At 34.7% G+C, this 24,426-nt stretch overlaps 1 protein-coding gene and 2 pseudogenes across 1 annotated transcript; 1 reads left to right on the top strand and 2 right to left on the bottom strand.

Annotated features, from left to right (window-relative positions):
• Positions 1-11,060: 11,060 nt before the first annotated feature.
• Positions 11,061-12,395, bottom strand: LOC131182885 (ubiquitin carboxyl-terminal hydrolase 15-like; annotated as a pseudogene).
• Positions 12,396-13,106: 711 nt separating this feature from the next.
• Positions 13,107-18,749, top strand: LOC110664034 (protein IQ-DOMAIN 17-like; annotated as a pseudogene).
• A 278-nt stretch (positions 18,750-19,027) lies between these two features.
• Positions 19,028-21,436, bottom strand: LOC110663352 (growth-regulating factor 8). The gene is made up of 4 exons (XM_058153776.1): positions 20,866-21,436; positions 20,574-20,747; positions 20,182-20,506; positions 19,028-19,997 (listed from the first exon to the last, which is right to left on the bottom strand). Exons 1-4 carry the CDS (start codon positions 21,179-21,181, stop codon positions 19,328-19,330), a joined length of 1,485 nt encoding a protein of 494 aa, XP_058009759.1. The 5' UTR covers positions 21,182-21,436; the 3' UTR covers positions 19,028-19,327.
• Between the last annotated feature and the right edge of the window lie 2,990 nt (positions 21,437-24,426).

The following is a 24,426-nucleotide window of genomic DNA, read 5'->3' as shown; positions in this document are numbered from 1 at the left end:
GATATGATATCAACTCTTAATATCATTAGAACTCTTTCTCACCATAAATGATTTCTCTAAACCATTTTATGCACCTCATAGACCATGGTTAATACCTAGCATAGCATGCCATGGCCACCCAATTAGTAATAAGATTCACCTTAAATGAACCTATAATCATATGTTACCATGCACTAGAATCTCTCTGTTACAAAATCCAAACTCAAGTTGGAGTCATGGTTTATGTCAAACCCCATTTGCTATGAATATTATGTTCTCTTTTAATTTTTGTTCTTGATTAAAAGATTTTCTCATCAGAAACTCTTTTCTGATTAAATCTATCTGTCCTGGCGAAGAACTTGAAACATCAAGAACAATTAAATGAACATAGGATTTTATCCCTATTTACTTAGAGGGACATATTCCATCTTGATCAACACCTACCTTCATATATAACTAGTAAATGCCAACACATGCCCATATACCCATACACAGTACAAGTATGAAAGCAGTATCAAACTCAAACCATCTATATACAAGATAACTGTGCTACCTCATGTCTAAAGATTATATGCACTTATATGATTTATGACAATATATTGACGAGAGTAAACTCCATGTGCTTGTCATAAGTGTCATTGGTTCGACCTACTTATCATGTATAAGTGCCTATCATGTTTGTCATATGGCATGAGACTCACCATTGTACCTTATTTATATCTCATATAAATAACTTGGGAACAAACATGAATACAATCTTTCTGGATAAGTCATGTCCTTATTGTGAAGTATCCTCGATTGTGAACCTATTTATGATACTTTGTATTAGAAATACTGTCACTCATATTCTTAACAACTTAAGAATAGAATTTCTAACAAAATATCAATGGACCTTTTCTATTACACATAAATATATTATGTAAACGGAAAAGTGGAAATGCCTTTTATTAATAAAAACATGTATAAGATACATATTAAATTATATGCTCTAGGGCATACTACTAACATAAACAAAGCCCCAGACCTGTGTAACTCTCTGCCAGAAGAAAGCCAAGAGAATCGATGAGAAACACAAGTACACGGGTCGTGTAAGTAGACCTGTGTAATCTGCAGAGACCCGTGTAAGTCTCTGCTGGGTGCAAGCTTGAAGAACCTTATGGGAACAATACTACATGGGTTGTGTAACTAGGCTCGTGTAGTTGGCACAGACCCGTGTAACTTTCTATGCTAAAATAAGATTTCACAATTCTCCTCTAGCAAGTTACACGGCCCTACATTACGGGACCCGTGTAGTGACACACGGGCCGTGTACTATGCTACAGCCAGTTTTATAACTCAAACTCCCCTCCTGTTTTTAGATAAAAATGAGACTCATAAGGCCCTTTGGACTCAAAGTGACCTAACCCTAGAGCAACCAATATAAATAGAAAAGAAAACATCAGAAGAGACGACTATCGGGGATGACGACGATCTAAGGGAGTGCTGTTGTCAAGCTCTGCATCAGTACCAAAAAAAGTTTTCCAGCTGAAGCTCCACAAGATCAAGGCTATAAATTATCTTCGGTTCCTTCGTTTCATCTCCTTAGATAGATTTCTATTGCTTTTTTTCTTTTACATGATTTTCTTTTTACTGTTTTTACCTTTTATCATGATGTTTGTTGAACTCACCATGAGTGAGTAGTTTCTTTATTCTGGATTTGGAAGAGTAATGCTTATAATTATTATTATGGATGAACATTAAGTTTTATTCACTGGATTTGAGATTCGTTTCTTGATTTAATTTCTTGTGATCCTAATGCATGCTATGTGATGGTACCCACTTAGACATGATTGTAGATGTTGATTGAAGGACTGAAAGGTAAGATTAACATTAGAAAATAAAGATGTTAAACTTAGGAAATCTGACCTAGACATAGGCTGATGCCTTTGTAGAATCCAAAAATTGGTTAAAGGTCTTAAAGGATTTTAATTAATTTGATCACCACGAAAGTAGGGTTTGAGTTAATTAAAATACAACCTAGATGCCTTGAGAGAGGATTTAGGATAACTTAGAGCTAATTTCCATCAAGGAGAACGATCGTCAATTCAGTAAATAAACGAGATAACATCCCTAATAAGATTCAAGTGTGAAATCTTAACTCTAGAATTATTCCAAAAATAGATTACTTCATTTAAAGTTTACTATTCTAGTTTAAAGTTAATGAACTTCATTCCCTAAATATTCAATAGCTTAGACAGTCAAAATAACTGTGTAGATTGGTACTTGCTAAACAAAGGTCCTCGTGGGAATGATACTCTACTTATCACTTTATTACTTATTAGCAATCCGTGCACTTGCGGGGTTGTAAAACCAGGCAAACACTTAGATCCTCCTCTTATTAGAGGTTATATCTAAGTATTTGTTATAGACCGGTCAGAAGTTGCATTATTGTGTTGTGTACTGTGTACGATAATTCAACCTCCCAGACCATAGGGAGTTAGAATCTCGATTCGACCTCCCTAACCATAGGGAGTTAGAATCACCCTGAAGATGGCCCTTTCAAATTAGTCTTGCATAGTTAGTGAGATAAAGAATAGGTTTTGATTGATAAGAAATTGTGATTTTAAATGAGATTGTGCACAAATGATTTTGTTAAAATAATTATTTATTTTCATAATTGCAGGAATTATTTTTATTGTTCAGTTGTGATTTGACAAATTGAAATTTTGATTAAGGTTATTTTAACAAGTGACTATTATTATTGGCTATGAAAATTTTGACATTTTATAATTGGTTAAATTTCGAGATTCCAAAATTTTTTGTATAATTATTGTCAATGTATATTGTATTACATTTAAATTATAGTTGTGCACCACTGAGTTCACCACTCAGTGATAGCTTTGTATGCTGTCGCAGGTGAAAGTAAAGATAGAGCAGCCGAGTGAGATTTCCGGTAGCTGCGCCTTGAAGACTCATTGGAATTAGCTTTAGGTATATTATAGGTATACCCTTGTATATTAGATTTTGAATATGCATGTAAATATATGTATGTAAATTATTTGAGCAGATGCATAAAATTTTTGAAATGTTATTTTGGGTGTGTAATGGAAATGCAAATTTAATTGTAAAAATAATTTTAGTACCTTAATGAATGTATTATTTACCTTCTTCTGGAAATTGAAAAATTATGGACAATTTCTTTTATGATGGGTTTGGCTTGATAAGTGAATTGAATTAATTGTGATGAATGAGGATATGAAAATGAGGGTATTGGAGTTGTGGTTGTTTTAAAAATATTGGAAGTGTTTTTATAGGTGTTTGAAGAACTATTTTTCTCAAATATAGACGGCACTCCGCTGAAATTTTTTTAACATTTGAATAAAAATATAAATGGACAAAAATTTTAACTAATTTTTAAAATTCAATTAAATATTTTTAATACCTGCTATAAAAGCTTACCACTTTCAAAAAGTAATAAAATTATTTTAAAATCCCTTGTAGTATATTTAATGGGTTACCGATAAGCGAAGTACGGTAATTTATTAGATATACTACGAGATCATGTTACATCTTACTAAGGAGTAGGGTGTGACATGAAAAGTATTATAAATTTTGGTTCACAGTCAAGGACACCTTATTAGGTATTATTTATCTGTATAGACTATCACCTATGTTTATTTCTATAGATTAGTATGAGATATTTATAAGATGGAACAGTAAGCCTCATGATATATAATAAACATAGTGGGCACTTATAAGATAAGTAGGCTGAACCCGTGATATTAAGATGATGTGTACATAGAGTTTACTCTTATCAATACATGATCATCTAAATTATAATAGTCCATATAATCTCTTGACATGAGATATCACAGTTATCTTATATATAGGTAGTTTGAGTTTGATACCATTTACATACTTGTATTAGTTATGAGTATACAGACATGTATTGGCTCCGACTAGTTATATATGGAGATAGGTGTTTAGTCAAAATGGAATCCATTGCCCTAAGTAAATAAGGATAAAATCCTATATCTATTTTAAGTTTTCTTGATGAGTAAAGTTTCTGGTCAATACAGATAGACTTATTTAGAAAAGTGTTTCTAATCGAAAAGTCTTGTTAATCAAGAATTAGAATTAAGATGAGCACATATGATTCTAACCAATTAGGGTTTGACATAAACCATGACCCTAGCTAGAATTGAAATTTTGTAATGAAGAGATTTTAGTGCATAGCATGTATGATCAAGGTTTATGAGTTAAGTATAAATTAATTCATCACTAATTGGGTAGTCATGATATATTATGCTAAGTGTCAATCATAATTTACGAGAACTAAGAGTGATAAGGGAATTTTACTCTAAGTGAAATAGTTCTAATAATATTAAAGAGTTAATATTATTCTCATTGTCAATTAGTAATGAACCTAGAATGTCACACACAATAAGAATAACATGATCAAAACATAATTAATTTGATTAATTAATTAAATGGTTTAATTAATTAATTAAATTAATAATTTTTTTTAGTTTGCAATTAGATTACAAAGTCTTTAACATGACTTGAAACTAAATTCATCAATGAAAGTATTCAAGTTAATATTTAAAGTATTTAAATATAAACTTGATTAATTCATTTAAAGTCAAGAGATTTTAATTTGGTTAAAATGACTTAAGAAGTCATGAGAGAGAAAAATTAATGGTTAATTAGTGTTTTCCATAATAATAATTAATTAGTGTTTTAATTCCCTTATTTATGCTAATTTGACAAGTGACCAAATCAAAATTAGAAAATACTTCTAATTGGTGAATTAGATTTGGACACTTGTAAAATAGGTAATCATTAGTGATCAACCACTAATTGACTTTAAGAGGAATTAAAACTCTCTAATGGTTAGAGATTGGAAGATTAAGTGTGTTAATCTTTTCTTCTTCTACTTTTTCTCTCAAACCAAGCTCTCCTATCCTTTTCTTTCTGTTTGATTCTGTCACACCTTACCCCTCTGTAAGGTATAACATGATTCCATAGAATACCTAATAAACTACAGAACTTTACCTACCAATAATTCATTAAGTACCCTACAAGGGATTTTAAAACAATTTTCTTACATTTATAAGTGGTGAGCATTTCTAAACAGATATTAAAATCATTTATTCAAAGTTTTAAATCTAGTAAAATTTTTGTCCCATTTATTTTTTTTTCTTCAAATTTTATAGAAATTTCGGCAGAGTGCCGTCTGTATTTTAGAAAAACAGTTCTTCAAATTCCTGTAAAAAACACTTCCAATAATTTGTCTCAACAACTTCTTTAAATTCACAATAATCCCAATCAATTTCAACATTATTTATCAATTTTCAAAAATTCGAATCCACAAATTCCAATTCAAATACCATCCAAATATTACTAATTACTTCCATTCAAATTGAAATAAAATACTTCCATTCATATGTAATTAAATGTAAAACAACTTATATACATCATACTAAAAATTTACATTAGGAAAAATCCAAACTAAAATTTATTACAAACTTTATACAAACTTTATACAAACTGCTCAAGACCAGTTTTACATGTCCATACCTTTACATACATTACATACATCAAAATAAATTTTTACAATCAAGGTATAAAATATACCAGATAACTTCAAGCAGATAGCTCCTCAATCCTCAGTAGCTCAGTCTACTGCTCCTCTAGTCTCTAAATCTGCGACAGCAATAACAGTCATCGTTGAGTACTAGGACTCAGTGGTGCACAACATACTACAATAATCTTTATGCAGGATTTAAATCATATTTATTCAAAAATTGGACTGAACATGAGAATTAAATACAGAACATGAATTATGAGATTTTAATCCAAACAATTTCATTTCGAAGTATCAAAACCAATTTCATAAAATCCAAAGTTATATCATGCCATTCGAAACAAATATAATCTCAATAGCCATAAGCTAAGAAGAAGTCACATCACAAGGCTAGCTAGCTCAAATATATGGGAACCCATTCTTTTTCTTCTTCTACTGGCACACACCTCAACACTTCAGCCAGAGAAAGAATCAAAATTAGAAACTGATTACTCCCACTAGTCATGCTAGTGAGGTGTTCGAATATATGGTCATGACACTATCGTTTCAAAACTTATCTTAACAATTTATTAAATATTACCAATTCAAATATACACAAATAACTTTCAACAATTTAAATCAAAGCATCATAAATACTTCATCATAATGATGTCACAATTCAATATTTCAAATTATTCAAAACAATATGCAGAAGATAATTTACAGAAATTATACGTTGTGCACAAACCTTAAATGAATCGCCTCTTGGCCTTGACTCGACACCTCAGGTTCCTTCTCGGTATTCTTTTCCACTGAAACACACAGTTTCACAGTGTTTCAGTATCATAACTTAGCATAAATCCAAAAATAAATTTAAATTCACTTTTACCTAACTCTAATGTGCTAAACTTGACGTTCTTTAAAATTTGTGTTTCAGGGTTACTATTCATGACACTATTCAAGTCAATTTGTTGACTTTCTAAGGCTTAATAGGTATGGGAATTCTAACTTCACCCACATACCACATTTTGGTTACTAAATTTGTTGGTTTTGGTTGTTTACTCAAAATCTAAGTCTTTTAGGCAAATTTGCAAATTTTCAGTTTTGGTGTCTTAAGTTGCACTGTTCCATTGGTCATTTTACTGTTAGAATTTGGCAAAACTTTCTCCATAGAAAATGTTTCCTATTGTCTTAACTTTATTCTCCTTTTTGAATCACTCCAATTGGAGTTTTGTAGCTCAAGTTATAGCCATTTGAATCATAGCTACCGGATTGGACTTAACCCAAATTTCTGGGCACTAAACTGGTTCGAGCAGTTTTAGGTCACCAACTTTGGGTGGCAAAATGACTTGGTTAAGTGCATAATTTGGGTTTGTGTTCTTCATAAAAGTTTTAGATCTATATCTCAGCTATCCACTAGTAAAATTTCAGGTCATTTAGACCTGCCTAGCCCAAGTTATGGCCAAATAAATAAATACTATTCATTTAGTCATTTTGTACAGGTCAGACTGCATAAATCTGGATTTGGTCAATTTGTTCACTAGGTTTTGGTCACTTTTTGGGCATGATTCCTAAATGAAAAATGTTCCATTTTGTGTCTATTTTCATTCCCAATTAGTCTCATACCAATTGGACTTATAAATTTTCAGTTTTGGTCCCTCAAAGGGACCTTGGTCCTACTGCCTACGATATGGCCATTTTCAGTCCAAATTTAAACTCACTTCTAACACTTCCAACACATCTCATTGGGTCACAAATAACCATTTTTCATCTCAAACAAGGTCAAACACAACATTTGACCAATTCTCACATTTTTGCCTCCCAAACCCTAGGTGCCCAAAACCCTAATTTTCATGCACTTCAAATCTAATACATTCCAATCACCAATCCATATCTTACATACATCATTCCAGCATTCTAACAAGTTTAATTCAATCAAATTTTTACATTTCCACATCAAACTCTAACTAACCGAATTCCATAACTAGTCCTCCAAAGTTGTTTTCATTTCCTTTTAAGTGAATTTCTAAGTTTATTCAACTATAAACACAATTAAATCAACTAACAAATCAAGTTTAGCTTACTAACCTTTCTTAGAATTTCAAATCCTTCAATTCCTTCCTTTTCCTCTTTTCTTTTCTTGCTCAAGCTTCTTCTCAAGTGGAGTTAACAAGGTTTAATGATAGAAAGGGGAGTTTTTATGGTGAGATTTAGTGTTTGATTAAGCTCAAAATGAGTTTTAATGGAGTTTTGAGTGAGAGAGCTTGGGAGAGAGAGAGTTGGCCGAAAATGGTAAGGGAAGAAGAGTAAAATTTCATTTAATTTTTTTGGTGTTTTATGTGTTTACTAATTATATTTGACTTAGTCAATTATTCGGGGAAAATTAAAATAAATTTTGACATCATTCATGATGTCATATGTGTGATGTAATAATTCAACTTTTAATTCTTTTTCTTTTTCCTTTATTTTTCCTTTAGTTCTTTAATTTGATTTCCGATTCTGAAATTTTCTTTTCTCCGATTTTGTTTGACAGTCAGGTCAGGAGTCAGCTCTCAGGGTCAATTGACCAAATTGCCCCTTGCCGGTTCAACCCGATTTGTAAATAATTTCATATTTCTTCTGGCTCCCTGACCTAATTATTTGACTGGCTTAATAATTCTTTTTCGTGATTTTCTCTTTTCCACTGCGTTTGTAATAGTCCTAAAGACCACAACGTCACATTTTACTGTTCGAAATTTGAGTTTAAATTGACTTCGTAGTCTTTCCCGAGAAAGTCACCCATCGCTGTGACTCTCGGCTCGTTTAACTTTTTATATTCTATTTTTCTTATTTATACTTAACTAATTGACAATTACTAATTATTTGTGTTTATAGCTTATCTAGTTGTCTTATATACCAGGCTATGCAAATAGGGGTGTTACAGATTCAAGAGGATTTTGAACTTGTTACTCTTAAATTAAAGGCAGAGAAATTGTTTCTCTATACTTCCATAAGCTTAAAACCAAGAAAAACCTTAAACTTCTTCTTTGTGCAAGCTTGGTCAAGACAAGGAGAGAAAGAACAAAGAAGTTTTGGTTGAAAATTGATGCTTTGGTCATCTTATTTGTGTGGATGGACTAGAGGATCGACTCTTGGCGATCTAAGCTTCTCGGATTCGGTGTTGAATGTGATTCTGCGCCCATATAGCTAAAGTCCTTAATTTTATTTTAATAATTTTAAGGTTTAAGTTTCCCAATGGCAAATAGACTTTTTAGCATTTGAGTTACAAGTATTGTAACCTAAAATATGTGCTTTTCCAATAGCATAAAGAATTTGCGTGTTGCATGAAATATTAGGGTTTAAAATTTTAAAATTGTTAAGTTTGCACCCTTGATGCTATTTTTCTTTCAATGCACCCTTGGTACTATTTTTGTTTCAGGTCTACCCAAGGGAGAAGCTCTACAAGGAAAGAAAGGTCCAAGTATTAAATCATCTTGATCACAAAATTTGTGTGGATGGACTAGAGAGCCAATATTTACAGGCTTCACTAACTTTAGGAGTTCTAGTTTTTGTTTCCTAAAATGCAAATGTGATTGAAGACTAGTTTTGATTACATGAGATATAACTTGTGTTTTTTATTATAGCTTGCATGCAAAGGTAATAGCATGAGATGCATGTAACTTGAGCTAAATAAAAAATTTTAAAACTTTTGCTGCGTAAGTCTGTTGCTCGCATTTTGTGATTGGCTAGAAATTTTTAAGTAAAAATTTCTTTTTAACCCTTGTACTTTCTGGTTCTTCAATCTAATCCTTGCTAATGCCATATTAATAAAAACTTAATATACTCATTTAAATTAAATTTTAAAATCCAAAATAACATCAATAAAATAATAAATTTTAACCCCTTTAAATAAAATTTGAATCTAACCCCTAAACTTTCATAGTTCTTTAACTGGATCCAAAATAATACAATAATATGTAACTAAATACATGTCTATAGCATAAATTTATAGAGTTACAGTAATGACCATAACATAATTTAAAATAATCATTTAAATTAGATTGAAATTTCTTAAATAATATTTATAAGATTTATTATAATATTGAAAGTTATAAATTATTTATTCTTTGAATTTTCAAGTTGTTACATTTAAGGAGTCAATAGCAATTACTTATTATTTTGGGATTATTATTTTGCTATAGCAGTTATGTTAGAGTTTTGTCAGAATAAGAGTTTCTTGAGCTCCCTCCATATTAGATGCATCTAACGATCTAAGGTGACTTGGTTTTCACGATACTCTTGATTAGGGGCTCTAGAATGCTTCTAAAAGGATTTAGAGCGCTCATCGGTGCTTATCAAATTCACACGGATAGCCAAGATTCATGTTAATTGTGCTACAGATGATTTGGGGTTGGTCTGATCTATGTGGACCTTGCAAACCTCTCAATCTCGTACGACCTCCTCTCTTCTTAATCATTTGCTCATTTTGGACGGGTGATTTACACGCGCATCATGATTTTGAGGGGCTAATATTAGCTTCTTATATCATAGCTGATATATATATATATATATATATATATATATATATATATATATATATATATATATATATATATATTTTTTTTTTTTTTTTCTATTTTTGTAAACCTATGGAAGAGTGAACTTCCTTGCCAATTACAAAATCCATATACCTAGAAGGTATAATTCTTCCCGGAAAAAAAAATTCAAGACTTAGAAAAATAGCCCGTATCATAATTGGTGGATAAGTGCCATGCGCGCACTGTGGACTGGACTCAAAAGGTACCTTTTATGTAGGGGCCTGGCTGGTAGGACATGTACCATTCGTTTCATTAACGAGGACCAAGCCGTCCCAGGCCTTCGGATCAAAATTAAAATACTTCATTTCGTGGACCAATTTTCTTATATAATAAAAATTTAAGAAATCGCGAATCACATGCTAATTAATCCCTTTTACGTCCGTAAACGAGAACTGTATAGAAGCAAAATTTATGTTCCATTAATAAGGAACATGGAATAAGTTGCTTTCTCTACTGGTCTGTTGCTGTTTAAAAAATAAAAAATTCCGCATTCATGTATCGTTTTGTCTTTATTGTTTCGAAATTCAGACAAGAGACACTTTTAGAGAGTAGACGGTACAGTAGATAGAGTCAGAACAGTTTTGACCAGTCCACTGGGAATGAAGCCAAAGACTCTTTCCTCAAGCCACAGAGAAAACAATTATATATATATATATATATATATATATATATATATATATATATATATATATATATATATATATATATATATAAAAGAAAAAATTGGGTAATATATTGTTTTTTTTTTTTTTTTACAAGAATCTTTTGCTTGGGTGATATAAAACAATCCCAACCCAATGCCTCAATTAAGTAAGTGTTATGAGAACAAAAAAAATTTGAGGCACAGATTCCACCCAGCTAAGTCATCTAATTTATCAGCTGAGATCTCCAAGCCTATAATTTACAACGGCCAGAAGTTCGATCAAGACAACGTTATGGGAGAAATGGTAAAGAACGAGTTAAAAATTCAGTAGAATCATTGACCTGTTTGAAACGATAACACACCAATCTTTCCCACAACAGGCTCTTGAATGTGATCCACGAAGCAAGAAGATAGCAGCGGCTTTGTGCAGGTCAAACATTGAAGGACAGCAATCGCATAACAACTGTTTCCACAGTTCACAAGTCCCCTAGATTATAAGTTAAAAGCCTCGCAATTGAATATTTTAACAAATTCTTCATAAGGGAACAACATTTTTTTTTATTTTTTTGTGTATACCACTTAGTCCTGTAACATCCTGTCTACGAAGTCTAGTAGACTTTCTTACACCCATCGTCTTCATAATAACAATGCCTGCAATCCCATTGCTTCCCCGAGCAGGAATGGAATGCTCCATTCTAACAGCCTTTGAATCATCTGCATTTTCTCCCCTGCTCTCTACTTCTTAGTATGATTGTTCTCCAAAGACTTTTGCTGTTGATTTTGATGATTAAGAAATTTTCGTCTCCAAAGGCAGCAATGCACATTTACCTTTACACTTCCGTTAGTAAGGGTTGTTTCATAAGAACAACTCAATTAACTGTTTCATCACTACAATTATTTTCTATTTGACATATTTCCTCCATTCAGAACAATGTATGTTTCAGTTGTATGCACTTTTGTCCCAATTTTTCCAGAATGCGATGAGCCCGATGATTTTGCTTCGTGATTCAAATATCTTCCCAGGTTCTCTTGAATATTTATGAATCACATGCATATTACAAGCACTATCTTGACCATTGATATACGTACTGGAAGTGTCATTAGAAGTTAAACAGGCAGGCCTTGTTCCTGAAGTTTCTTCTAAATAATCAAGCACAGCCCTGTCATGTCTTGTTAACATTTCTCTGTTGGATTTACGGTAACCCCGCTTGTCTGTCATTAATTAAAATCCTCTCTGGAATTGAGTCCGTGATTGCAGTAGCATTAGGAGCTGAGCATGAACTGGTAGTTTCCAATTGCTGACATTCTTGCTTATAAACTTGCCTCCAATGAATTATTTGACACCTCACAGAACACTATCTAGCAGACTTGCATCTAGAGCAGCGGGTTGTAGCTGGACTTAAGCATCTAGTACATACATTAATCCCATTCTTTGAAGGAGACAGGAAAGGAATGGCAGGAGCAGTGGCAGTGGCAGGAGGCATTGCTTCTGCCCTAAGTGCCTCTCAGTAGCGGATTGAGCAAGCAAATCTATTCACTTTCTCTCCTTTGTAGCCTCACTCAAATTTGGAAGTAAAATGTAAGCAACAAGAGGAAGCGCAACGAAAACCAGAAACAACACAGGCATATTAGCTTCCCTTGGTTCAAACATGTTCCCTTCTAAATCAGTACTAGAACTGAAGCTATACAAGACAGGTTAAATCAACACTCAAAATGGGCTTTAACCTATGTGTACTGGATTGAAAGAAATGAACCAATAAGAGCACTAATTCATCATTCCTTTAGTGCTTTCACCTCCTTCTTCCTCTCTTCTCCTCCTCAAAAAGATTCTTTGATTCCTTGGAAAAGGAAAAACTCAGCAGCAGAACAATTTTGTGTCTTCTACTAATAAGTTGGCTGGTGACTTTTCGTGTTCTTGAAATATTCATGCATAATAAATTATTCACATCTCATTATGATGGTATCTATTCTCACCATCTCTCACAATCTTGCTCTTGCAGCTCATAACATATGAATGTAATAGGAGATGGTCAGTTGTTATGTAAATGCATGGCCAATTCTATTTTCAATGGACTTTGGATTCTTGTCTGCTATTACAAAATCTCTTTACCTCGCACTATCGCTTACAAAATTATTTGACGCTTTCTGACATTTCCATTAGTTTTATCTCATGCCACTTGTCACTAGAAAACACATATTCCAATGGCACATATATTGGAGCTCGTACTTTATGTTAGATTCTGCATAAACAAATAAATATCACATTCACAGTCCTTTCTCTCATTCATTTCTCATTCTTTAATATAATTCTAAAGGAATCAGTGGAAAGACAATACCACCTCTACCTATTCTCAGCCTCCCCATGGGAAAGAAGAGCGGTACTTCATGGTTTAAAATAGTGAAAAGAGCATTCAGGTCTCCAACTAAGGAGAATGAGAAAAACAGTGGCAGAATAAGGGAAGAGCATGAGCAAGAAGAGGAAGAAAAGGTAATAATATATGATCAATCACATGTGTGTGCAAATGTTTCTACATTGATACTTGATTTCTTGGGTGCATGGATTTTTGGGTTTTTGCAGATGAGAGAGAAACGAAGATGGCCTTTTAAAAAGCCCAGTAGCAATCATGTTCAACAGTGTGAAGCGAACACAACAGCAAATAATAGTGAGTCCTATTTCGGATGCGGAGCAAAGGCAAGCAATTGCAGTGGCAGCAGCAACAGCCCAAGCAGCAGTGCAGATGGTTAGGTTCACAAGGCCCTCCAATTTCGTTAGAGAACATGTGGCTGCTATGGCATTCAAACAGCTTTTAGCGGCTACCTAGTAAGAACGAGGGAATGCCACGTATTTTTACTTTCTTGATTTTTCATTTCTTGTCTAATATATATATATATATATGTGTATGGTGATCCTGATTCTTGATCCAAGGCAAGGAGGGCTTAACGTGCACTTAAAGGGCTAGTGAAGCTTCAAGCTTTAGTGAGAGGGCATGATGTTAGAAAGGAAGCAAAATTAACACTAAAGTGCATGCAATCTATGGTTCGTGTTCAATATCGGGTCTGCGAACAACGTGCAAGACTCTCGCGTGAAGGGAGGAGAAAGTCTATTTTTGCTGAAACCAATGGCTTATGGGAATCTAGATATCTCCAAGACATCCGCCAGAGGAAGTCAATTGTAAGTAGTGCTGTCGCAGTAGCATTCAAAATTGATCAATGTTCACATTGCAATTAAACAAAACTTAATTAGTTTTACTGGGCTTTTGATTACAGTCAAGAGATTTAAGCTCCATTCCAGATGATAGGGACGACTGCCCATATACAAGTGAGGAGATTGAAGCCACGCTGCAAAGTAAAAAGGAAGCTGCTTCGAAACGCCAAAAGCCCTTGCTTATGCTTTCTCTAGCCAGATTTTTGCTCACTCTTCCTTATATTCACTTGGTTTGCAGCTCTTAGGAATTACTGAAAAGCTAATCGCTTGATACCTTCGCATCGAAATCAAGATATGGACGTCTCGAAGAAGCCCATCAGCAAGCGATGAGAAGGAGCTAGAGGAAGGAACAAGATGGCTTGACCGCTTGATGGCTACGAAGCAAAGGGAGAGCAGTAGCAGAACATCAGCTGATAGAAGGGAACCTATAAAAACTGTAGAAACTGACACTCCTAGGCCTTGCTCTTATTCTACTCCAACTGCTGCTCGAAGATCAAAATCTAAAAGTCACCAACAAAAACAGCATTCTCCTCTTCTTAGAGCACACCACAATCTCTATTTCCACCAATCACCCATCACCCCATCTCCCTGCAAAACCATACCCCTTCAAGTGAGTTCTGCGCCCCCTCGATGCCCAAAACAAAAATGCTGCTCAGCAGCACAGACACCAAGCGTAGGCTCCAGATACCACCATGGGATATGTGCAGGTAAGAATGCTGCTACTGGTGCAATGCCAAACTACATGGCAGCCACTGAGTCTGCAAAGGCTTGGGTCAGGTCCCATAGCGCACCGAGCCACAGGCCATCGACGCCTGAAAGAGAACGCGGAGGATCAGCAAAGAAACACCTGTCATATCCAGCTCCTGAGCCACATTGTGGCATTGGAATTGGTAGTAGTAGCTTTAGCCAGAACTTGAGAAGATGTTATGTTTATGGATTAGATCTGATAACAGAGATTGGAACTCAGAACAAAGCAGAAAGATGAGATGAGAAGAGAAAAGAATTAGATGGGAAGAGAATAGAGAAATGAGACGAGAAGAAAAGAGAACAGAGGTTTAAAGAAGAGGAGAGTATATTATTGAATTGAATCTTGAATGAATCTATACAGATATGAGTTGACCCTTTATACACATAGTAGTAACTGCTATCCAACATATTTAGACATCCAAAACTAACTCTACAAAACTTGAACTATTTTAGGTATTTCCCTCCAAAAGCAGTTACACTACTTTCCCAACATTCCTTCTCCTTTTACTATAATATGTAACAATACCCTCCGCAAGAGAATCTTCTTGTCCCCAAGAAGATGAGAATTCAAGAAATTGAGCTAGGATGAATGATTTGAGCTCCCAAGTAGCTTCTTCCGCTGGAAATTATCCCACTTAATAAGACCCTGAAGAATTTGCAAATTATCCCTGGTAAATCAGTTGATGCAGCAAAAGTACTACCAGAATTACTGCTGAACATTCCCTTCTCGTGCAACAATTTACATTGAGAACTGGTACAGTGCAGCAATTTAGATTGAGTGTCCAAATCATTGATTCCTTGCAATGTAACCAACTGCATGCTGGAAAGTAATTCTTGATTGCTGAAAATCAAATAAAATGGAATTAAATGTCCTCAACCAGTCAACTCCCAATATAATTTCAAAACTCTACATGTCCAATAGCTTGAAGTCAAATACGAAAGAGAGTTGCTGCATTCCCCATTTGAAGTTAGGACACATGCTGCTGCTAGAAATTTTCCTGTCATCAGCTACTGTCATAGCAATTGCAGGCCCTTCAACAACAGGTAACTTCAGCTCTCTAGCCACTCTTGCACCCAAGAAACTGTTGGTACTAACACTCTCTATTGATATCAACAATTCCCTGTTCTTATGCTGCCCAATTATCCTTATAGTATGATCCACACGACTGCCTTCCATAGCATGCACTGATTTTCAGACACAGCAGGTACTTCTCCTTCAATAACATCATGCCATTCCTCTTCCCCCTCATCTATTCCTTGTTTTTGCATCTGAAATACTGAGGCATCATTCTCTTGCAATTGCAGAGCCATGAGAGTTTTCTGTTTACATTGATGGCCAGGAAAGAATTTCTCTCCACACTTAAAACAAGGTCTAGGTTGTTTAATGGTATTTGAATTAGTGTAATTGGTGGGAGTAAATTTGATTGTAGGTTGGTTGACAGAAGACTGACTAGTGGTAGGTAAGGTTTTCTGCACAGAATTTGGTTGTTTTGAATTGGCATTCTGGTCTGTTATAGGGGTTTTAGGAGCATATGGATAATTCTGAGTAAGTTGATTAGGTTTATAGGTAATAGGTACCGAAGATGAAAAGATATTAGATTTGAAATCACTTTGGTAGGGTCTAGAATAAGGAATTGGTTTCTTGGTAGAGTTTATGGGTTGTTCTTGCAATCTTGCATCCTCGGTAGCTTGAGAAAGATTCACTGGCTTCATCATCTTAACCATAGGTCTAACATCATCCTTCAACCCCCCAACAAAACTTGACAGAAAATAAGCTTCACCAAGATTAGGCATTATCCTTTCCAACCTAATTCTAATATCTTCAATTTTATCTTGATACTCCTCAAGAGTGTTTTCTTGCCTTAACCTCATGAATTCTTCAACTACATCCCCTAATCCTTCATCCCCAAACCTGCCACACAATGCCCTCTCAAAATCTTCCCAAGAATGACCTCCATCACCCTTAACCAGTTATGATACCATGCATCAGCCCTTTCTAACAAAAATAAACTTGCTATTCCCACAATTTGATCCGTAGGAACCCCATACACCTCAAAATACTTGGTACATTTCCTTAGCCAAGCCCTAGGTTCTTTGCCATCAAAAGTAATCAACTTAAATTTGGGCAAAAATTTGGACATACCTTCAACTTCAGTTGTAAATTCAACACTAGTAGCCCCTCTTTGACCTGTATTAATGTTCTCCCTTGGCACAGGAAGAATTCCCCTTCCTCCAAGAGTAGCCATAGAAGCAGGGGTGGCCACGGTCCGGTTTTGAACTGGAACCGAACCAGAACCGGTTCAGTCAAAACTGGTCAAAACCGAAACAAGCTTCAAACCTGACCAAAATCATCCTTCTACGGTTTAGTTCAGGTTCATATTTTTCAGGAACCAGGAACCGACAGTTCCGAACCGGATTGAACCAATAGTTTCGAACCGGACCAAACAAGCAATTTAAATATAAAAAAATTCAATAAATATCTTACTCCACTCCTAATTCATTTATATATATAATTAATTCTCTACATAATTATTTTTTACACTCTCTTTAATTCTTAATACTTTTTTAATTTCTCTCAAATTCTCTAAATAATTATTTTCTACACTCTTTTTAATTCCCAGTACTCTCTCAATTTTCCTACTTTATTATTTTATATACTCACTAAAATTTTCAATACTATCTTAATTACTTTATTATTATTTTATATCCTTAATAAAATTTCCAATATCCTCTATTTTAATTTTTTTTATTTTTTTATACTTTTTTAATTATCAATTATCATATAATTTAAAAAAAAAAGGCAAACAATAAAACTAAAAATTTTAATTCTTCTAAATCCTAAAGGGATACATAGGTAAAATTAAATTCATATACTTTTTGTTAATTTCTTGAAAAAAAATTATTTTCATCTCTGATTTTTTAATCAAGTTCAATTCTTTACTTATTAAATTTTTCTTAAAGATAAATTATTTTCATTCTCATTTTTCTTATTTTATTTTGATTGAAAGATTTCTAAGAAAAATTAAAATATTTTTACAAATATAACTTAAATTATGAATCAATAAAATTTTTTTCTAATTTTTTTTTATCTAAGTCACCCTTAAACCGCCCCTAAACCGTTCCCAAACCATCTTCTAAATCGTCTTGAACTGTCCTTTTTCGAACCACCCTTCAAACTGTTTTAAACCAGGGCTTGAACCGGAACCGACGATTCAGAAACAATCTTTCAAATCGTCCCCCAACAGTTTGGTTCAGGTTCATGACTTCATTGAACCTGAATCGGCGATTCCTGAACCATGGCCACCCCTACATAAAATTACCAGCCTCCTTATTGCCTCCATGCTGGTTTCCTCTGGCCTTCTCGGTCAAATTTGCACCAAACAAGGATTAGAACTCCTCCAGAATAATTTTCCTCGTATCAATTGCAGATTGCATGATTTCCCCTCTTAATTCTATTGCTAGATTCTTGAGTAATTGTCTCAGATCTAGTCATCTTGCAACACTCCAGATCTGAAATTAGCTTGTTCCCTCACGCTACAAGCTCTGATACCAAATTGTTATGGATTAGATCTGATAACAGAGATTGGAACTCAAAACAGAGAAGAAAAATGAGATGAGAAGAGAAAAGAATTAGATGAGAAGAGAAAAGAATGAGATGGGAAGAGAATAAAGAAATGAGATGAGAAGAGAAGAGAACAGAGGTTTAAAGAAGAGGAGAGTATATTATTGAATTGAATCTTGAATGAATCTATACAGGTATGAGCTGACCCTTTACACACATAGTAGTAACTGCTCTCTAACAGATTTAGACATCCAAAACTAACTCCACAAAACCTGAACTATTTTAGGTATTTCCCTCCAAAAGCAGTTACACTACTTTCCTAACATTCCTTCTCCTTTTACTGTAATATGCAACAGAAGACCCAGCTTTAAGAGCGTGCAAGGTAGATTTTTGGAATGGAGCACCGATGAAACTGTTCTTCATGTTATACTGATAGCATTGGAGTTGAAATATCTCCCTGTTCAACTACTGATCTAAGGTGGTTAAAGTAAGCAAATTGTACTGGATGGATGTATTAAACAAGTTAGTTAATTACAACGATTATTGTTACCTATTGAAAATTTCCCTTTTTACTTTTTTGCTTTTTCCCCCCAATGGTTCGTGTATTGTTACAAATTCATTGGGGAATTACTATATATGTGCAATGATCACATTGATTAACAGACAAGCTTAAGAAGGAAGGTTTGCTCTTGCCAGTATTGCCCTAACTAATATTTGTGCAATATATTTTTTTAATAACCAACCTAAAACTCCAGGTTAAGGCATGGAATTAATTTTCTGTTAAAAATTTCCATTAACTTCTAGCCCTTGTACATACCTTCTGTAACAAAAAGAACCTACACATTAGAAGGGGGAACTAAAAACACCAGGGACCAATCCAGGCAATGTACTGCTCCTCTCCTGGCTCAACCATTGTATTCTAAAAGACAAAGGGGACACAAAATGCATGGGAGTGGGCTAGACTGCCCAACTAAGTACCACTGCTGGCTTAGCTCTAGATCTAGTAACTTAATCATATAGAGGTACAGTAGCTTAGGCCTATCTAATTCAATACAATTAAAAACCATAGTTAGCTTGTGCTGTTCATACCGGCATTGGTGCCGTAGCTGCTGCCATGAGAAGATGCCAACTTCGAATCAGCTTTTGCACTATTTGAAATGCCAAGGCACAAGGCTTCAGCTAATGGTCCACCTGATGAACCCATCCATGAACCATGGGTCATCCACTGGGGTCTCTGGACACCCACACCATCTTTGTCCGATCCCATGATCCCAAAACTTCCCCCTTGTGCATTTTCGTTTTCTTCACTAGTTTCGGTTCTTCCACACATCGACAAGGTCAGAGACGAGAGTGGCAGTAGCTTCTCGTTTGAAGAAACACAACAATCGTTGCCAATTCCAGCGGTGATCTCTCCCAGTGCCGATGACCAAGTATCTAGGAAGTGCCTTGTCTCTTGCGCTTGTGTCTGGTTGTTGGGATTTAGAGTTGCTTCTAAGGAGGTTGCTGATTTGGCGCTTAATAACAAGCTGCAACTATCATTTAGGCGATGAGTTTGCAATGAGTGGCTACCTTTTAAATCCATATATGAATTTGAGTCCAGCTGTCCTCCTCTATAATGGTGTTGAAAATGATATACTTTCTCATCGCCCTTGCTGCTGTCTCCCTTCAGATGACGCCACTGTTGATTGGAATTACTAGCAACAGGAACCGTCTCACCCTTCAAGAACCATTCCAAGCTCCTTCACGACAAGGCATATGCAGCATTAATTGACATATCATATCATGTCACACAAGAGACAAAAGATACCCACTTGACTACTGATGTTCATAACCAGTCGATTATAATGACTAGAAATGAAAAGCAACCATAAAAGAATTTCAGCGTTGATAAAAAGGATACTGAAACGGTACCAACTTACTGACCTGGGTTGATCATATGAGGTGGCAGCGGAGACCATGGCAGTAGGAAAGATAGATAAATGAGAGTTTGTGTGACTGGAAAAGTTTGATTTTTGATTAGGCAAGCGAGTATTAGTAATATAGCTACTGTTGGCCATGGAGTCGGCGTGTAATTCCACAGGCTTTCTTGAACGGGGACGGCTCTTATGAGAGTGCCTCTCACAATACTTCTGGTCTGGAGCCACATCTCTAGAGCACCTCCATTTCTTTCCATCTGTTCTTTTACATCTCCATGGCTCCGGATCCGAGTTACAGCTCGAAATCCCCAATTCTAAAGAACCTTTTAACACTGATAAACAAGTGTAAATCCTACCATATGAAGTGGGAAAGATGCAAAATTGACATGTAATATTTACCGTGGGATTGTGAGGAAGGGATGTTTGTTTGAGTTTTTGTGATGGGTGTAAGTAGCTCAGGAGGCACAGGAACAGAGGCCATTATGTACTTGTAAATGATGGTCTGTCTCTCCAGCTCTTGCCACTGAGCTGCTGTGAAAGGGACTCCCGCATTCACAGATGGTGTCATTTCTCCTATAATCACACAGGTAAGGGATTGCCGCACCGTAGACCATCTCTCCTTTTTCTCTCTTTTCTAACAAGAAATTATCATACAAATCAATGTAAAAAGAAAACAGAGGGAGAACTTTACCTAAGGGATTGAAGGTATAAGAAGAATTGAAGGGATGCAGAGGCTTTCCCACAGCAGCTGCATCACTAGCACCGGAAGTAGAACTAGAACCAGAATCGACCGCATCGTATATATCGCCAAAGCACGCAACACGGTTGCTTCTACTATAAAACATGGGACCACCACCACCGCCGCCACCACCACCACTACTAGAAGAGGATGATAATAACTGAGAAGCTTCATGATTAGACATGACTCTACAAGATTCTTTAGCTTGCATCCTTAAAACCAACCCAACATCCCAGGCTTTAGCTTTAGCACATTCCGTCGAACTCATGAAAGAAAACCCTTTCTTGTTCCCATGATAGCATAAAAAACAACATCAACAACCACACAACTTTCCCATCAAACGAATGAAAAAGAAAGACACAAACCTTAGAACTCACGCCACGCTATGTCTTGCACTTGAAAACAAAACCCATGGCAAGAATTTGAACTTTTGCTCTCTATTCCTCTATTATCTCTATTTCCAACTGTTGCAGATAAAGCTAATGTGTAGCGGTGCCGCCATTTTTAGCCATGCGGTTTTGCTTTGCTTCCTTTGCTTCCAACATTCGTACCCCTTTTAGAATACGGACAAAACCCATATCCAACTTTTGCTTCCCGTCAGGTTTAACGATCTTCAATTCTTAGTCCATGTTGTACGTCATGATTGAGTATGATTGGACCAAATACTTTGACTTTCGATCTTTCTGTACAAAAGGTGAACATTCATTGGCTGTTACTTCTAAAGTGCCTCAAGGTCATTTGCTTTGACTGCCTTCGACGACGTTGACCGGTGGTTTCTGCCAAAATATGTCTCTTTCCGTCAAATACGCCGTTAACCATGTGTAGGCATTTGGAGTTTGTAACATAATAGTGTGGGGTCCATTTGGGGTTGGGGTTGGGATTGGGCAGGGGAGGGGACCATTGGTGATGTGATGCCGTAACTAAGTGACCATGAACTTCTTTGAGTTAGGTCCCACTAAACATGTCTGTTACTAAGTTTGGCATCCCAAAAATTCAATTTGGACCTACTATTTCACAAAATTAACTCTGCTTTAGTGGATGCTAATCATATTTTACTACAAGATTAGAAGTATTCATAGTGCATAATAATAAAAGGTAATTTCTTTTTTTGTTAGATTTTCTATTAATATTTTAGGTTCTAATCAATGCTCACCTGATTTTGACCACTTGAAAAATGTAGGTGTAACAAATTTTAGCTCCAGCTTCACCATTTTATAGAAATAAATTTAGAATTTCATATTTCAAATTAATTTTTATACACTCAAAATATATCAGCCATGGAAATTTGTTTAGACCTAACGTAACAAGTATCGGTGTATCCAGTCGCACGATTACTTGGGTTCCAAAGCAGGTTATGACGGTAAATTTTTAAAATATCCAATCATATTTATCTAGACTTTTATTTTTTTATCTAAATTTTCTACTTATCATACCTAAACATGAAAAAAAAAAAATGATACTTAAACCCAATTTTATACAGTCAGCATTGTGTATTATCTTGTGTGAGGAGAGGCAATTTAAGACAAAGTTAGCCTAGCTAACTCATCCTCAGCAATATATGGATTACCACGGTGACACCTCTTACCCGTCTACAGTGTAACCGAGCAAGATATGCCACACAATGTATCGGAGCACTATATCTTATTTCATTACAATTTACTATTTCTTAATTTATTTATTTATTCATTTATTAGTCATAAAGTGAAATTTATGCAATTTAATTTATTTATTAAAATTATGAATTAATTTAAGGTTTCGAAAATTTTTCAGAAAATCCGGCAGAGTGTCGACTAAAAATAGAAAAAACAGTTCTTTGAAACCTGTGAAAAAGACTTCCAATAATTTCTAATCATTCTCAAACTCCATTTGTATCACATCAATTTACAATAATTTCTTAACAATTCCTCCATTTGTCATTCATTCATTCCACATCATCATCATACTCAAATCATAAATAAATGCTCATATGTTATTTATAATCACAAGTTACAAATACTTACATTAATACGAAATTATATTACATTTGTTTCAAATATACACGATAAGATAAGAGTTTAATTACAAAACTTACAAAAATTACAAAATACAAAATGTGACTTAGTGTCCTATCAATGCACTGTAGCCTGTGAGGTGACACGAACACTATGCAGAACTGTGAACGGCCTTACCTAGTATGTGGTCTACTGGGCTCTCTGTCCAAATATTCAGTATCTACGAGTTGCAAAAGCGACGCGCTAAGTATAAAACTTAGTGGTGCCAATAATACAAGAAAATATAATATGCACATAAACATAATAATTTCCTATTTATTGTGTTCATAAGAAATGAATAATTACTAACTTATTGTTTACTCGAAGGCTAACTGTATTTTAAGATGTTAACTTCTTCATGCATTTTGGTAATTATTTTCTTGATGATTTTGAGCTTCTTTATTTTATTGTAATCATTCTTGACATTTATCTTAATATTTCATTTATTTATTTTCTTTAATAATCAGTTTAATTACAGTTATACTTTTTAATGCCCAAGTAACCTATACAAATTTGCCGGACTAGATAAATGGGTAAACAAGCACTGGGTACCAGGTACCTCGGGCCATCACACCATCGGTCACAATGTGTCTCCCAGTGTGCAAACATAATGGCTAATAAGCCATAAAAGCAATAAGGCATAAAATCAAGTGTAACATCATAATCAGTATAGCCATAGGCTATCATCACAGAATGGCATGGAGCCATACATCATACGCAGTACTGCTATCAGAACCCTATTGGCATGCCAACCTATCTAAACCAATCACATTAGGCCTACTAGGGCATATTACAAAGTCATTTCTTGAATATTTGTACTTTATATGTAAGGTTACTATTCATTTCATTAGTAAACTAAAATATTCACTTTTTCATAGATAATAGGTATATTAGTTCAAATATCACTAACATACCATATTTTGCATTCCAAAGTTGTTGGCATTGGTTGCCAATTCTATTTCAAAGCTTAGTGTTAGTTATTCACAATTTTCAGATTTCAAGCACTAAGTTTACTATTCCATTGGTCATTTGTACAGTAGGAATTTAGCAAAATTGTCTTCATGAAAGTTGTTCCTTATTATTTCTAGTTACATTTCTTTTTTTGAATCACTCCATTTTGGAGTTTTGTAACTCAAGTTATGGCCTAAACACTATAACTAACCAGATTGCAATTTTCCAGATTTTTCTGGGCAGAACCAATTCTGTAGGTTTTGTGCACTGAATGCAGATCCGTTTTTGAACATGTTATGATCAAAATTTTAGTTTAAATATTTTTCCAGACGTTCTATGTCACACCCTACTCCTCTGTAAGATGTAACATGATCCCGTAGTACACCTAATGAATTACCGTACTTTGCCTACCTATAACCCATTAGATATACTACAAGGGATTTTAAAATAATTTTCGTGAAATTTAAATCATCGATTAAAATCTGATGTTATAAAAATTTTTTAAAATTTCGGCAGAGTGTCGGCTAAATGT

The sequence above is a fragment of the Hevea brasiliensis genome, chromosome 9, assembly GCF_030052815.1.
Source record: "Hevea brasiliensis isolate MT/VB/25A 57/8 chromosome 9, ASM3005281v1, whole genome shotgun sequence".
Lineage (NCBI taxonomy): Eukaryota > Viridiplantae > Streptophyta > Magnoliopsida > Malpighiales > Euphorbiaceae > Hevea > Hevea brasiliensis.
Note: the sequence above shows the minus strand (reverse complement) of the source record. Positions and strands in the feature narration are given on the sequence as shown.